A 16,804-nucleotide genomic window follows, 5' to 3' on the forward strand; every position below is an offset into this window, starting at 1 on the left:
ATTGAAGGAGTACCAGCATTGGCATCCAGAAAAGGAGGTATTTAACATTTATCTTATTTGCATTTTCTTTATTTCTTGTCAGTGTGCCCTTTTCTTTAATAATTAAACTAGATGTACAATGTAAATTTGACAGGCCACAAACAGGCTGTTTTAGTTAGCATAAAATTCAAGTTAACTCATGTATTAGCCAGAATGACATCCCCATACCTCAATATGTGAAAATTTCTTTCATCAGGGTAAATGAATGAGTGTGGCTATGTTTAAAATTTTATTATTGGACACTGAAATTTGAATTTCATATAATTTTCATATTGTAGGGTAAGGGAATTAGAGAAAGTGAGGTTCAGAGAAAGAACGAGACCGGCACTTTACAGGAACATATCACCTTTAATGAGACAAAAAGGGGCAGTAGTCAGATTAGTGAGCTGATGCACTAACCCAAGAAAAGAGTAAGTATATATAGGCATATATGTGGAAATCTACTGTCTTAAGGGGGCCTGTTCTTCTCCAAGGTTGTTCGGATTAGTTATCTCTTAAACGGCTTGGGCAAGGAATTCTGGAGATCGACCAGAGGCTGGGACCAGCTGGGAGATGGACGTAATCAACCTTAATGTCCATTTTTTCTTTGGGTGAGAGAGTTCTTTGTTTTGTATAGAATGATGGGGAGGACCCGGAGGGGAGTTTTAACTCCAGGCTATTTTGAGCCATATAACTTTGCTTCATTCCAGACCTTAAGGAATACATATAAAAAGAGAAAGATAAGTGGGAGTCATTAAAGTTCAGGGCTTCTTCGTGCTGATAAATGAGGGTCAGGGGTTTGTGATCTGGGACAAAGGAAGTCTAAGGCCCATAGTGTTGATTTTCTATTCTAGCCATCAGGATCTCGAGCGAAAGAACAGTCTTGACTTGATCTGGGGAAATGGCTCAGATTCGGTCTTGGAGGAATCCCTGGAAAAGATTAAACAAACAAGGCCCAAAGGTGAGTAGGAGGGTGATAAAAATGAATGGTCTGAAAAGGGGTAAAAGTTATAAAAGGTTCCCTGTAGCCACAGGGTGAAGATGTAAATCTTCAACGTGTTCGAATGTGGATCCTTGAGCACTTGAGACCCAGATATCTGCCAGAAGTTGTTCCAGGAATAATTGCAGCCGTGAAACCAACATGCTCATCCATAGCCAGTTGGGGCCGGTGGAAGCCATGAGAACTTAAGAGTTGAAGGGCCCGTGTGAGAAACTTGATAAGTATTAGTCTGGCAAGCATTTTCATCATTGGACTGCATAACCTTTTTTAGCTGAGTGATGTGTACCCAAGGGGTGATTTCTTTTAATTTTGCAGCGGTAGGGGTCAACAGAATTACCGTGTAGGGAACTTGCCATTTTGGGGTTAGATCTGAGTGGAACTGAGTTGTCATATAGGCTTTGTCTATTTGAAAGGATGGGTATGGAATGTGGTTGAGGGAGTAAGTCATTCATATGTTGCCAAAGGGCATCTCATATCTGGACAAGGAAAAGGAAGGTGGTATGGCAGTTTGGGACCGTCCTGGGAGTGGGGAAGACCTAAAGGTACTATGGGCCTCCCATACATGGCCTCAAATGGACTGCTTTTAAGGGTTTTTGTTTTTGTTTTTTTGTAAGGCCTGGACCTTTAAGAGGGCTAAAGGGAGGAGTTTTGTCCAGTCCTGATGAAGTTCGCTCGTTAATTTGGTGAGAGTTTCTTTTAGGACTCAGTTGGCTCTCTTAACCTTACCCGAAGACCGGGGATGATAAGGAATGTGAAACCTCCAAGGACCTTGAAGCAGTATTTTGGGTGATTTGGGATGTGAACTCAGGCCCGTTGTCAGACTGGAGGGAGGAAGGCATTCCAAACCTGGGGAGGATTTCAGTAAGAATAAGGCTAGCCACAGTAGGGGCTCGTTTCGTTTATTAGTAGTCAGAAAAGCTTCGATCCATCCAGAAGATATATTTATGAAGACTAGGAGAAATTAAACCCTTTTTACAGTGGCATGTGGGTGAAATCTGCCTGCCAGTCTTGTGCAGGAAGATGTCCGTGAATTTGGTGGGTGGGGGAAGGAGGAGGGCGAATGTTAGAGTTAGGATTTGTCTGCTGACAAATGGCACAAGTTTGGGTCAGATTATTTAAATAAATTACATCATCCTTAGTCAGTTCAATAAAGTTCTGAAGGAAAGCCTTAAGTACCTTTGCAGAGGGGTGGAAAGTGAAGTGAAGTGAAGTGAAGTGAAGTGAAGTCGCTCAGTCGTGTCTGACTCTTTGCGACCCCGTGGACTGTAGCCCACCAGGCTCCTCTGTCCATGGGATTCTCCAGGCAAGAATACTGGAGTGAGTTGCCATTTCCTTCTCCAGGGGATCTTCCCGACCTAGGGATCGAACCCAGGTCTCCCACATTGCAGGCAGATGCTTTAACCTCTGAGCCACCAGGGAAGCCCAAGGGGTGGAAAAGGGAATGTAAATATGAAAGTAATGTGTAGATGTTAGGCTCATCAATTTGGGCTATAGTAAAGACAGGACTAACAGAGGCGGCCTGCCACTTTGCTTCATGATCTGCTATATTGTTATAAAAGGAAATAGGACCATGTCGCTGATGTCCCTAGCAATGTATTACAGCAGCTTGTTTGGGGAGCTGAGCCTCATGGAGGAGTTCAGAAATAAAAGAACCATTGAGAATAGGTGTGTCCTTCTGAGTCAGGAATCCCCTCTCCCTCCAGATTATAATGATAGAATGTAATATGTTATAGACATACTTGGAGTCAGTATAAATGTTTGTCTTTTGGTCCTTGGCTAGGGTCAAAGCTTGTGTAAGAGCTATCAGTTCAGCCTGTTGTGAGGATGTGTGAGCTGGGAGTGTGACTGATATGATGAGGCAAGGGGGGATAATTTTATCAGGCTGTCCCTGGTCTATAGTGTATCCAGCCCCAAATGGGGCTTGTTTCTGGGCACTGCCATCTATGAACCAGGATGGGACTTTGGGGTCATTAAGGGGCTGATCGGTTATACGTTCAAAGGGATTAAGTGTCATATCTAAGGTCTGAACACAGTCATGAGATAGGTGTTCTGCTTCTGGATCTGGTGTAGGGAGTAAGCTAGCAGGATTAAGAGGTTTACAAGGCATAAAAGAAAGGGATGGGTCTAAGAGGTGTGTGTGGAGGATCTGTAATTGAGCAGGGGGCAGAGAAAGGAAAGCCCAATTAGAGAGTAAATCTTTGAAGGAATGAGGTGAGCATACATTTAGAGGAGCATTTCGGGTTAATTTTTGGGTTTCATGGAGACAAGGTGGCCATCCGAGTATGACAAGATCGAGTTGTTTAGATAAGTAAGCTAGAGGCCCCCATACATCCCCCCTTTTTTTTGGCACAGAATCCCTAAGTCATGTCCTTGTTGAGAATGTAGAAAAAGGAAAAAAGGCTTGGCATAATCAGGTAAGTAAAGAGAAGGGGCCTGTAGTAAGTGTTTGATAAGAGTCTGTATTGGGGTGTGGAGAGAGGTGGGGGCCAATAAGGGTTCATCTAAGTTTCTTCGAGTAACTTGGTAAAGAGGTTTTGCGTGGAGGGCATATTTTGGGACACATATTTGGAAGAAGTTTAATAGACCTAATAGAGAAAGAAGTTCCCTCTTGGTTTGGGGCCTGGGGGTCTGTGTCAAGGCTTGAAGTCTCTGTGCTGGAATTATTTTGGATGTGGGAGTGAGAAGCAATCCCATGTAATCGACAGTGGTGAGAACAATTTGTGCTTTGGAGAGTGCAACTCTGTAACCCCAGTTGCCTAAGGCATTTAATACTGTTGCAGTGTGGACTAGGCAGTTATGGCAAGAGGAACTACATAACAATAAATTATCTACATATTGGAGTAAGGTAGTAGAGCCTAGGTCTAAAGTTTGTAGATCCCTTTGAAGGGCTTGACCGAAAAATGAGGGCTATCTCTAAACCCTTCGGAAAAGGCAGTGGCAACCCACTCCAGTACTCTTCCCTGGAAAATCCCATGGACGGAGGAGCCTGGTAGGCTGCAGTCCAGAGGGTCGCTGAGAGTCGGGCACGACTGAGTGACTTCACTTTCACTTTTCACTTTCATGCATTGGAGAAGGAAATGGCAACCCACTCCAGTATTCTTGCCTGGAGAATCCCAGGGACAGAGGAGCCTAGTGGGCTGCCGTCTATGGGGTCGCACAGAGTTGGACACGACTGAAGCAACTTAGCAGCAGCAGCAGATAAACCCTTGCGGTAAAATGGTCCAAGTTGATTGTTGAGATTGATATGTGTCTGGGTCCATCCAGGTTGAAGGCAAATAGAGGCTGTGAAGAGTGGTGTAGAGGTATAGTAAAGAAAGCATCTTTGAGGTCCAATACCGTGAAGTAGAGTGTGTCAGGGGGAATATGTGAGAAAAGGGTATAGGGATTAGTGACCACGAGGTGTACAGGTATTATGGCCTCATTGACCTTGCAAAGATCTTGGACTAGACGCCAGGAGTGGGGTCCCTTTTTGACTGCCAGTATAGGAGTATTATGAGGAGAATAGATAGGCCACAAAAACCGGCTTTGAGCAGGTGGGAGATTATTGGTTTAAGTCCTTGTCAGGATTCTGTGGTCAGGGTATATTGAGTTTGGGTTATTACCTGAGAGGGATTCTTAAGAAAAACCTGTACGGGGGAATGGTGTCAGACTACCGACGGGGCTTCAGTGTCCCAGACCTGAGGATCTATCGGGGGAAGGTCAGTGGGCAGGTTTTGGGAGTGAGGGCTGGCCAAGGGTTTGGGTGCCATTTGGATGCAAAGAATTGATAGGGGATCTAAGAATGGGAGGTTTATAGAAGTTTGTGGCTTAGCCAGAAGATCACGTCCCATCAATGCCATTGGGCATTGAGGAACTACTATAAAAGAATGTGTTAGTGTTGCCTTACCAAAGAAACAAAGGAGAGGAGGGGTTATTTTGGGATAAACGGGGATGCCTGAGACCCCTTCGATGACCACTTCTGAATGTTGGAGAGGGACCTTAAAGGAGGTTAAAAGTGAAAAGGCCACTCCAGTGTCTATTAGGAACGAGACTTTGTGTACAGCCACCGTGCCAATTACCCAAAGCTCTGAGTCTGTCTGTACGGGGCAGACTTGGAGTCTGGAGCTTGGGCTCCATCACTGGAATAATTCAGGCACAACTGCATCATCTCCCACCTCATCCAAGGAACCATGGTCTGGGGTGTCAGAGCCCCCCTGAGTCTGGTTTCTGGCCCATTGTTATTGGGCCTGGGGTGGACTCGGAGACTTGGTGGGTAGTGTCTGAGAGCAATCTATTTTCCAGTGGCCCCATTGTTTGCAGGTGGGGCAGGGTTTGGTGGGTGGCCAGGGGTTTGGGCAGGACTTAGCCCAGTGTCCCATTTGGTTACATCTGAAGCAGGGGCCTGAAGGGTTAGGTCCCATATGGGTGGGCCTAGGTTGATGGGCCAAAGGGGTTGAATTTTTTTCTTGACTAGCTGCAGCAAATAAAACATATTTGGCCATTCTTTCCATTTCTTTTTCTTTCTTTGCTTCTTCCTCCTTATTGTTGAAAACTTTAAAGGCTATTTCTAGGAGATCTCACTGAGGGGTTTTGAGGCCCTTCTCTAACTGGCGTAGTTTTCCGTGAATATTGGGGGCTGACAGGCTTATGAACTAGACGTGTAGGTACAGAAGTCTGGCAGGGGTGGAAATATCTAAATTAGTATATTTCTGGACTGCCTCAATAACCCGTGAAAGAAAAAGAGCAGGATTTTCATCTTTTTCCTGAGTCACTTCCCTAATCTTATCATAGTTAACATGAATGTGAGAGCTTTTTAGCATTCCTTCTAATAAACAGGTAATCATATGGTGCAGATACCGGATGCTGACATTACCTGCTTGATATGTCCACCATGGCTCGGTTAAAGGGACTATATCATCAGCCACCAGATTAGTCCTATCTTGGTTATGGAGCTGATCAACATGAGTCCGGGCTGCCTGCCATATCTGTTCCTTTTCATCAGGGGTTAAAGTGGCATTTAGGATGTAGTAAAGATCATTTTAGGTTAAATGATACGCTTGTGTAAGGTGGAGGAATTCTTTTCTATATGTAGTAGAATTTTCTGAAAAGGATCCCCATTTTTCTTCAATTTGGCTCATATCAGAAATTGAAAAAGGCACATGAACCCGTGTAGGGCTCTCCGGTCCTGCTACCTCTCTGAAAGGAAACATATGTTTGCTTTGGGTCGTGGCCAATGTGGAGGGGGGGGTGTGTAAATCTCTTTTGGGGGTTCGGAGTCATTGCTTACTGTTTTGGAGGGGGAAGGGCTAGAGGATGGAATCTCATCTCTGGAAGTTTCTTCTCTGGGGTGGTAGGGAGGAGGCTCATCTGCTGGGTCAAAATTGGGGCCTGATGGTTTAGGGGGCCTTTTAGGGGCTTTAGATTTGGATTCTTTTGTAATGGACAGGGAAAGAGAGCAGAGGAGGATTTGATAGGTAGAACAGTCCTTGCAGAGAGAAGGACGGCTTCTAAGATCCCAGAAGGCTTGAATATAGGGGACCTCTGACCATTTGCCATTCTGTTTGAGGAAGTTAGTGAGATCTGATAAAATACTGAAATCGAAAGTCCTGAACTCAGGCCAATGGTTTTGGTTATCTAGTTTGTATTGAGGCCAAATTTGAGTACACAGTGACTCGAGTTTATGAACCTTGAGATTGGTCAAGAGTAGAGGTTTGAGGTTTCGTTTTATGCAGGCCAAGGGAGAGTCCCATGGGATGGATTGGCTTGACCCCATAGCAAATGGCTAGCGACTGTCCGGTCGAGAGAAAAGATGTCACCTAATCTTTTGACTGGGCAGAGAGAGAGAGAGCGAGAGACTCTGAAGGAGGGAGGGGCATCCCCCAAGTACCTCCCCAGAGGGCCTTTTGGCCGGAGGGTTCCCCTGTAACCCGGAAAGGACGATAGTCTATGGCGCCCTAGAGTTTACCTGGGCTACTGGGTCAGGCGAGAATTCGTGGTGGATGGAGGGAGGTCGAATGGCAAAAGGCCTCTATCCTGGAGTTGGTTGGTCTCAAGGAAAAGAAAGTGTAGAGAAAAGAGGAAGAGAGAGAGAGAGAAAGACCAGTATTCCTCGGGTTATGTGGAAAACCAATAAAGCCCTTACACAGGACTTGTACCACTCACGAAGGCACAGGGCATCCTCTCAAGGAGGTCTTGAAAGCCCAAGCAGAAAAGTGAGGCAGGCTTCCATGCTCCAAAGAGCTGGCCATGGAGAACAAGAAGGAACCTCAACCTCCCGGGTTTCGCCACCAAAAAATGTAGGGTAAGGGAATTAGAGAAAATGAGGTTCAGAGAAAGAATGAGACTGGCACTTTACAGGAACAGATCACCTTTAATGAGGCAAGAAGGGGCAGTAGTCAGATTAGTGAGCTGCTGCACTAACTAACCCAAGAAAAGAGTAAGTATATATAGGCATATATGTGGAAATCTACTGTCTTAAGGGGGCCTGTTCTTCTCCAAAGTTGTTTGGATTAGTTATCTCTCTCTCTCTCTCTTTTTTTTTTGTGATGACTGACAGTGTTTATTTAACGATCTTTTTACCTAGATATGTCTGTGAGGCTCCCGAACGGAGACAAATAAAGTCAATATATTTGCACAGTGCATTTTCAAGGCTCTTGACTTATTGGGCCCCTTCAGGGCCCAGGTTCCCAAAACTAGGGAAGTGGGGAGGATTAATTAGCTGGAATGGGGGAGGGGGGCAGGAATCCCCGGCTAGAAGTAACTCCACCAGCTTTGGTTATCTCTTAAACAGCTTGGGCAAGGAATTCTGGAAATTGGCCAGAGGCTGGGACCGGCTGGGAGCTGGACATAATCAACCTTAATGTCCTTTTTTTTTTTCAGGTGAGAGGTCTTTGTTTTGCATAGAATGGTGGGGAGGACCCAGAGGGGAGTTTTAACTCCAGGCTGTTTTGAGCCGTGTAACTTTCCTTCACATATGTCACAAAATACTCTTTTTACTTTTTTTCAAGCCTCTAAAAGATGGAAATAGTACTCTTAGCTTGCGGACAGTAGTAAAACAAGGGTCAGCAAACAGTGGGCTACAGTGTGATGACCTTGATGTAAAACTTGGATGAGGAAGTTTGTTATTGGAAGTAGATATACAATTGTCACTTAACACTTGCTTTACAATGCAATGATCTCCCTTAGATCAATAAATTAAGTTCTAGAAGTTTGTCACAAGAAAACAAACATGGTTGCACACAAAATTTTGAAAACAAAGACTGTTCTCTTATTCTGGATTATAACAATGAAAAAAACTGGACACATCCAAACATCGAGGAACAGAAGACTGGCTCAAAAATCTGAGGTCATCCAAAAGATGAAATGCTATGCAGCCATAGCAACAATTATTGGATGGTCTGAAAGGAGAGAAAGCAAATGCTGCCAAGTATTAACATTTGGTGAATCTAAGTAAAGGCTATATGGGCATTCAGTGCCAACTTTCATGTAGGTTTGACATTTTAAAATGAAGTTGAAAACGTTTTGAAACAGAAAAAAGTTTTTAAAAAAGAAATCTTACATGGACTCCATAATAAAAAACGGTTTTTTGTGAAACGTAAGCTAATAAACCATCTCCAGCTCATCAGAACTCTGTGCTCTCCATGTTAAATAAAGATAATAAATGTAACACCCTTTTGTCCACAGGAAATTTGTATAGATTAACTAGATAATATTTCTACCTACCTACTGTCTCTTTTGATCAAACTAAATATAATTGTAACTATATGTAACATGAGATGATTTACCAAAAATAATTTTTTAAACTCACAAAGTTTTCCTTGCAATCATCTTGTTCTAAGGGTAAAGAAAAGTTTGACTTGCTCAAGTTTTGAGCATTTAAAACAAAGCTTGGTTTTAGACCGCAAACCCACAAATTATCTGGGAAAACTTCCCTGATAGGGTGGGCGCTCTAGGGCCTGCAGGCAGGAGTATCATTTGGGAGATCCGGCATTGGAGTTCTTCTTCAGGCCTGGACTTACTGAGTTAGATGCTATTATTTGAAAATCTAACATAGGAAATAAATCCATTCGGTAATTTGAGTGCATAAAAATAAATAAAAAGTTTACACATTTAAATAAAAACATAGGAACTCTTTCTAACGACAAGATAACCTATCTGGGGCAAAGGACTTCAGCAACCCTCCCTTTGACGCCCCGATTAAATGACGTGATCAGCCATGAAATTAAAAGACGCTTACTCCTTGGAAGGAAAGTTATGACCAACCTAGATAGCATATTCAAAAGCAGAGACGTTACTTTGCCAACTAAGGTTCGTCTAGTCAAGGCTATGGTTTTTCCTGTGGTCACGTATGGATGTGAGAGTTGGACTGTGAAGAAAGCTGAGTGCTGAAGAATTGATATTTTTGAACTATGGTGTTGGAGAAGACTCTTGAGAGTCCCTTGGACTGCAAGGAGATCCAACCAGTCCATTCTGAAGGAGATCAGCCCTGGGATTTCTTTGGAAGGAATGATGCTAAAGCTGAAACTCCAGTACTTTGGCCGCCTCATGTGAAGAGTTGACTCATTGGAAAAGACAATGATGCTGGGAGGGATTGGGGGCAGGAGTACAAGGGGACGACAGAGGATGAGATGGCTGGATGGCATCACCGACTCAATGGACGTGAGTTTGAGTGAACTCCGGGAGTTGGTGATGGACAGGGAGGCCTGGCCTGCTGCGATTCATGGGGTCGCAAAGAGTCGGACACGACTGAGCGACTGGAACTGAACTGAACTGATATCAACCTCTGCTTGAACCCCAGTCATGGACTGTGGGCTACAGAGCTGGAGTCGTCAAAGGTGCATGTCAGAAAATTTGTCTCCTTTTCAAAACTTTTTTTTAATGCTGACATTTATTTCCATTATTGGAAGTCAAACCCAAGCTTCCCTTGTGAAAACTCAAAATCCAGGGCGATACTTGCCTTTTTACAGACCAGATTCATAATCTTTTCTTGCCTGACTGCTTCTGAAGCTCTGACTTTTAAATACCAAAAGCTCTACTCGCTCTGTGTGTCCCGCCTCCTCCGAAACCCGCCAAATCCCATCAAACCCCACCCCCAGCAACAGTGCACTAGCCCCATAGGCTTGTTGCGCAGTCCAGGTTCCCACGCTCTGCAGCCTTCCCTAATCAGCGGATTTCTTAAAGCCCCGCCCTTTCCTTCTCTCCGGCGTTTTTTTCCGTTCAGGACCGCCTCACCCCACCTGGTTATTTGGTTGGCCTGCGCCCCCGTCGTACGTCACTTACCCGCGCCACCCGGAAGCCACGGTTCTTACTGACAGTCCTTTTTGCCGGCGGCTTTCAGGTAACGGCAGCACTTGGGTGTCCCTGTGTGATGGGGTCCCAGAGCTGGGAGGGGCGGAAGGCTGAACTCTCGGCATAAGCCGGACGACCCAACTCCCAACACTGAAAAGGTGCAGTTGTACTGTGATTGAGACCAAACTGAGACCAGTGGTCTTCAACGTGGTCTTCTCCCTCCCCATTCCTCAGGAGCCCATCATGGCGACGCCCCCTAAACGGCGGGCGGTGGAGGCCACGGCGGAGAAAGTGCTGCGCTACGAGGCTTTCATCTCTGACGTGCTGCAGCGGGACTTGCAGTAAGTGACAGAACAGGGGGCGGAGCGATTGGAGCGGTCCACGTGGTGAGCGGGGCGTTGGAAGTCAGGGCCTGGCCTTCTGATTGGTGGGTGAGGCGTTCAGAGCTCGGCCCCGTGCGCCAATCGAGGAGGAAGGAGGGGCGATATCCGGGGTGCAACGTGGGATGAGGAGGGAGACATGATGATTTAATGGTGCCTGTGTCCGCGCATGCGCGGCTTCCGATGCCCCTAAAGGGTTAAGAATTCGAGTTCTGAAGCTGGAGTTTTCAGGTTCAAATCCTGGCTTGACCATTTTGCTTTCCTTGTGAACACATACTTCGCCTCCACTTTCTGTGCCTCAGTTTCCTCATCTGTGAAATGGGGAAGTTTAATGCAACCTTCCTCACGGCAGTGGGTTTGGGTTTTCAGTGTATTCAGCCCTTGTAAAGGGTTTAACTTGGATACTAGAGGCTCAATGAGTATAAAAAATTATTATTACTGTCATTATTAATCTGAGCAGGAAGGAGAGTGTTCAGGTCTAGGATTATGAGCATCCTAAAAGAGACGGAGGATTTTTTCCTAGGTTGAGAATGGCATGTTCTGATTGGAGGGAGGCATTGGGAGTAGAGTGTAATAATAATACTCATAAATAAGAGCTAACGCATATAGAGAACTTTGTTTGGAGGGCACTATTCTAAATGCCTTATAGTAAATACTCATTTAATCCTCTTAATGACTCTATGAAGTAATACTCCTCATTCCTATTTTAAAGATGGGGAGATTGAGTTCCAAAGAGGTTACTCACTTGCCAAAGTCACACAGCTAGTAAAATGGAGAGCCTGGATTCAAACCGAAGCAATCTGACCCAGAGTCCAAACCTTGACTTCTGCACTAAAATTCCTGTTTAGACCCTAGTGACAAGAGAGTCTCAGGGGGTCATGATGTGAGATATTCCAAGAGGGACAGGGTTTCCTCTTGGTCACCATTTTACTCTTGTCCTGTCATGTCCCATCAGAAAGGTCCTGGACCATCGTGACAAGGTATATGAGCAGCTGGCTAAATACCTTCAACTGAGAAATGTCATTGAGCGACTCCAGGTAAAGATGCCAGGGTTAGGTACTGTCTTTTTGTGGGCAAAGGAGGGGGAAGAGAGGAGATACCCAAGACCAAAACCTGTCACCTGACCTAAAAGTTGACCACTGATCCCTACCTCTTTTTCCCTGGCCCCACAGGAAGCCAATCACTCGGAGTTATATATGCAGGTGGATTTGGGCTGTAACTTCTTCGTTGACACAGTGGTGTGAGTGTCTACCTGCCCCTCTGAGCCCACAGGGTTCAGCTTCTCTTTTCCTTCATTCAACAAATGTTTTTGTTAGTATTTGCTATGAACCAGACACTGCTCAGTGCTGAAGATGTGACAGTAAATAAAATAGGACAAATTCTCTGCCCACCCTCACCTTCAGTTTGGGGAAGATGTGGGGTGGGGAATAAAAGAAATATTAAACTGTGTAGTATGCTAAACAGTGACAAGGACTTCTCCACTTTCTATCACCACTGTTTTCTTAGCCCAGACACTTCACGGATCTATGTGGCCCTTGGATATGGTTTTTTCCTGGAGTTGACACTGGCAGAAGCTCTCAAGTTCATTGATCGTAAAAGCAATCTCCTCACAGAGTAAGTCCATTGCATGAGGATACTGTCTAAAACACCACCATTTGTAACCCTTCTTCCCCCTTTCACCCTGGCTACCTGGGATGGTACCTAGGAACCACTTTCCCCTCTCTCTAGGGGAGAGAACAGTGGGGCAAAGCTTAGCCCCAGGTGTAGCACATAAGTACTCAATAAATGGTCTCTGTATTGTTCACTTACACAAAAATTTATTGGGCATTTGCTGTATGCCAGGCTCTGTGCTTGGTGTTGGGGAGGCAGCATGAACAAGACAGAAGAATTCCTTGAAAGCTTATATTCTACAAGGGCTATAACTGTTACACATCAGCACAGTTTTGACCAGATCCTGGAGGTCTCAGTCTGTAAATCAGTAACAGTAAAACAAGTTACCTCTGACTTCACCTCCTGCTAATTTTCCTGCTCATTCATTGTGCTCTCATCACACTAACCTTCATAGGCTTCTTTAAATGCCCACAAAGTGATCCCACCTCAGCACAATTGCAGTAACTGTTCTCTGTCTGCCTACAGCACTTTCCCCTCTGATACATGCTTGGCTTCCTTTCTCCTTATTCACTTGAAGTCTTGCTTAAATGTCACTTCCTATAACCTAACTTGAAAATTGCAACCCTTGGCACTCCTGATTCCCCTCCCTTGTTCTACTTTTTCTTTTTTTCCATAGCACTTATGACCTCCTAATGTTTACTGTGTGATTTACTTTTTTGTAATGTTCATTGCCTGCTCCCATTAGGATATAAGCTTTGCAAAGGGAGAGATTTTCTCTGCATCTCAAGTCACTAGAATAGCACAAAGCATACAGGAGGCACCCTGTGTTTGTTGAATCAATTTCGAAGCATATGCTGGAAATAGATTTAAGTGGGGATTGAAGGATTAGTAGATCTCTGTTGGTGGTGATGGAGGTAATATGGGGATAAAGGATGAACTCTGACTGAGTGTAAGGTTCTATGCAGGAAAGGGGAATTGTGATTGTGGAGACTTCTGAAATGTGGCTAGGGAAGGCCTTCCAGAGGAAGCAGCATTTGAGTTACTTGGTTGAGTGAACAAACCATAGGGCTCCCTAGGGAAGAGCATTCCTGGCAAGGGGACCAGTGTGCCTGCCATGTTAGAGGAACTGCTGAGAATGGTGAGCATTCAGTCACTCAGATGGAGTGAGTGAGGAGACGCTGAGCAAATACACTTAGATTAACAACATCTCACAAGTGTGAATACTACTGATCTAAAATTCTACCTTCTAGGTTATATTTCCCTTTATGTCTCGTTCATTTCTTCCAGAGTTGCCTACCTTAGGTTTTAGTAATTCTTCTCTTTTCAGACCTTTTCGAGGTTTCAGTGTTCATAAACTCAAATGAGCCTCAGACCTGTGGAGATTTCTAAATCTTAGTGATCAGATCAGTTGGTAAATAGTTTGGTTGAGGGGCCTGCTTTAATAGGCCAGTATAATTCTGAACCAGCAGCCATTTAGACCAAGTCTGTTTTTTTTTTTTAATGACAAAGCCTTCCTTATTATGTCACTGGATTCCTGAGCCTTTCAAATAGATTTTAATTTTTTGAGACTTGATGTCTTTCCCCAGAATGAGGTATTTGTCATTGCCTGCCCCGTTTGGTCTTTCTGATTTATTGATCTGGTATATTAGTGTGATGAGAAATGTGAATTCCTTACTGTGCTAAGTTGCTTCAGTTGTGTCCAACTCTGCAGCCCCATAGACTGTAGCCAGCCAGGCTCCTCTATCCATGGAATTCTCCAGGCAAGAATACCAGAGTGCATTGCCATGCCCTTCTCCAGGTCATCTTCCCGACCCAGGGATTGAACCCACATCTCTTACATCTCCTACATTGGCAGGCGGGTTCCTTACCACTAGTGCTACCTGGGAAGCCCATGAATCTCTTTACTTTATTATAATTAGTAGGACTCCCTAGTAATTGAAAAAGATGAAGATTTGAGAATGCTTGATTGGAAGTGGGGTGTGAGAAAAAGGAGTCCAGGTCTTCAGCTGAGCAAAGGATGGAATTGCCCTTTTATGAGATGGAGAAGATAAGGGGAGAGCAGATTTGGAGGGGAAAATCAGGAGTTCAGTCTGGGACCTGTTAAGTGTGAGGTGATCATTAAACATTGAAGTAAGTTTTCTGACAATGCAGTTAAAACTCCCAAGGCTGGAATTCGGGAGAGAGGGCCCGACTAAAAATACAACTTTGAAAAAAAAGAAAGAAAATACAACTTTGAGAGATAGTGATATATAAATGGGTTCATACTATTTTTTTCCCAATTTAATATCCTTTGTTGTTGCCTTCTACTTTTCTTAACAGTATTTCATTTCCCTGAAACTGACTCTTACATTGACAGATAGCTCAACACAGTAAAATCCATATTCCTCTCATAATATCAAGATTACATGATCTGTCCCCTACCTACCTCTTGGATCCTAACTTGTGCCACTTTTCTTCCACCATTCACGTAGTTTCTAACACTCTGGCCTCCTGACTACTCCTTAAAAAGCTCTTTCCTGCCTTTTGGGCTTTTTGTGGAAAAGACTATCTCCTACTGTTTTACTCATTCTTCAGAGGCCTTCCTTGATCCTTTGGGTGAATTAGGATTCTTTGGGTGAGACTGGTGCCAGTTGGCATAGAGAGAAAAAAGTGACTGGTTCATGTAAATGGCAACCCAATCCAGGATTCTTGCCTGGAGAATTCCATGGATGGAGGAGCCTGGTGAGCCCCAGTCCATGGGGTTGCAAAGAGTCCAACATGACTGAGCAACTAACACTTCCACTTTTTTTCTTTCATGTAACTCAACAGCCCAGAGCCGGCATGGTTTCAGGCAACTCTGGCTTCCCAGTCACTTAGGCCTTGGTGTCTTCCTTGAGTTCTCTTTCTCACGCCCAACAGCCTCCTTTGGTAAATCCTGTTGACTTTACCTTCAAAGTGAAAGTGAAAGTGAAGTCGCTCAGTCGTGTCCGACTCTTTGTGACCCGTGGACTGTAGCCCACCAAGCTCCTCTGTCCATGGGATTCTCCAGGCAAGAATACTGGAGTGGGTTGCCATTTCCTTCTCCAGGGGATCTTCCCGACCCAGGGATCGAACCCAGGTCTCCCACATTGCAGGCAGATGCTTTAACCTCTGCGCCACCAGGGAAGCCCCCATGTATCCCAAATCTAGTCATTTCTTATTACCTCAACTGCTGCCACTGTGGTCTGAGTCTGCCTCTCTCACCTGGACTGCCTCTTCACTGGACTTCCTCTTCCACACTAGCTGTCCTTATCCCCAGTCAGTTCTCCACACAGCAGCCAGATGGATCCTCTTAAACCCTAGTCATGTCACATCCCTTCTCTGATCACAATCCTCCTCTGGCTCCCATCTCACTTAGAATAAAAGCCAGAGTCCTTACCATGGCCTGGTAGGTCTTACATGATCTTTCTCCCCTGCTTACCTCTGTGACCTCACCTTCTACAACCCCCCTTCACTGATCCTTCTCCAGTCCTGCTGGCCTCTCTGCTGTACCTCAGACATGCCAGGTGCACTCCCACCTCAGAACCTCTGCATTTGCTGCCCCTTGTGTCTGGAACACTCATCCTCCATCTAGCCACACAATTTGCTTCTTCATTTTAAGTCTTTACTCAAATGCGCTTCTCTGTGAAGCCATCCCTAAGCACTCTAATTAGAATTACAGCCCCCACTCCTGCACTCATTATTCTCTCTTAACATTTAATTTTTTCATTGTACTTATAACCATCTGACAAACTGCGTATTTTATTCCCATCATTTGTCCCCCCACAATGAGAATTTGAGTTCCACAAGGCCAAGATTTTTGTTTGCTGTGTTTGCTGCTATCTCCCAGTAACTAAAACGACCTGGTGTAGAGTAGGTACTCAATAAATGTCTCTGAATCAGTGCAGTCCAGATGGCAGCCAGGCATCTCTGCATAGGAGCAGCTCAGGTAGTAGGATGTCCTACCACCTACCGTGTGGAAGTCATACAGAATATAGGTAGTTCTTGAAGTGATGAAGAAGCATCATCCTCCTGCCCACTTCACCTTTCTTGTTTCTTTTCTCCAGGCTCAGCGACAACCTCACCAAGGACTCCATGAATATCAAGGCCCATATCCACATGTTGCTAGAGGTGAGAGCAGCTCACTCCATTCCCAGACTCTATCTCCAAATGTTTAGGGTGGTGACCCGAGAAGGAGAGACAGCCAGAGATGGGAAGGACCATATTTTCCTCTAAACTGGAGTCAAACTGGAGCCAGGCTGGCTCAGAGGGAAGAGAGTTCTGAGCAAGCCTGGGATGGGGCCTGGACCCAGTCTCTGTTCAGTCTCTTATGTTCTCTTTTTCAGGGGCTTAGAGAGCTACAAGGTCTGCAGAATTTCCCAGAGACTCAGAACTGACTTCTTCCTACCTCCCCTGACATTAAAGAGCCTGAATGTCTTTGAGTTACACGGCCCTTCTTTCCCCCCTTAACCCCTACTGTTTGCTAAAGTGCCCTGTTTCTAAAGCACAAAGTACTAGGAGGCCCAGAAAT

General features: G+C 44.9%; 2 protein-coding genes across 5 annotated transcripts in view; one reads left to right on the forward strand and one right to left on the reverse strand.

Annotated features, from left to right (window-relative positions):
* The window catches only part of LOC102390493 (CXXC-type zinc finger protein 1), a 65,898-nt gene extending 55,375 nt beyond the window's left edge, over positions 1-10,523 (reverse strand). For 3 of the 4 annotated variants that reach the window (XM_044936818.2, XM_044936817.2, XR_006640647.1), the window contains exon 1: positions 10,277-10,523. The gene's annotated coding sequence lies outside the window, so the exon portion shown is untranslated. Of the gene's footprint in view, positions 1-367; positions 949-10,276 lie in introns of those variants that run through there. The other variant, XR_326853.4, reaches the window with a different exon arrangement.
* Positions 10,308-16,715, forward strand: UXT (ubiquitously expressed prefoldin like chaperone). The gene is made up of 7 exons (XM_025277189.2): positions 10,308-10,334; positions 10,520-10,626; positions 11,621-11,702; positions 11,838-11,905; positions 12,172-12,279; positions 16,341-16,404; positions 16,620-16,715. Exons 2-7 carry the CDS (start codon positions 10,529-10,531, stop codon positions 16,668-16,670), a joined length of 471 nt encoding a protein of 156 aa, XP_025132974.1. The 5' UTR covers positions 10,308-10,334; positions 10,520-10,528; the 3' UTR covers positions 16,671-16,715.
* The last annotated feature ends 89 nt before the right edge of the window (positions 16,716-16,804 follow it).

The sequence above is a fragment of the Bubalus bubalis genome, chromosome X (assembly GCF_019923935.1).
Source record: "Bubalus bubalis isolate 160015118507 breed Murrah chromosome X, NDDB_SH_1, whole genome shotgun sequence".
In the NCBI taxonomy this organism is placed as follows: Eukaryota; Metazoa; Chordata; class Mammalia; order Artiodactyla; family Bovidae; genus Bubalus; species Bubalus bubalis.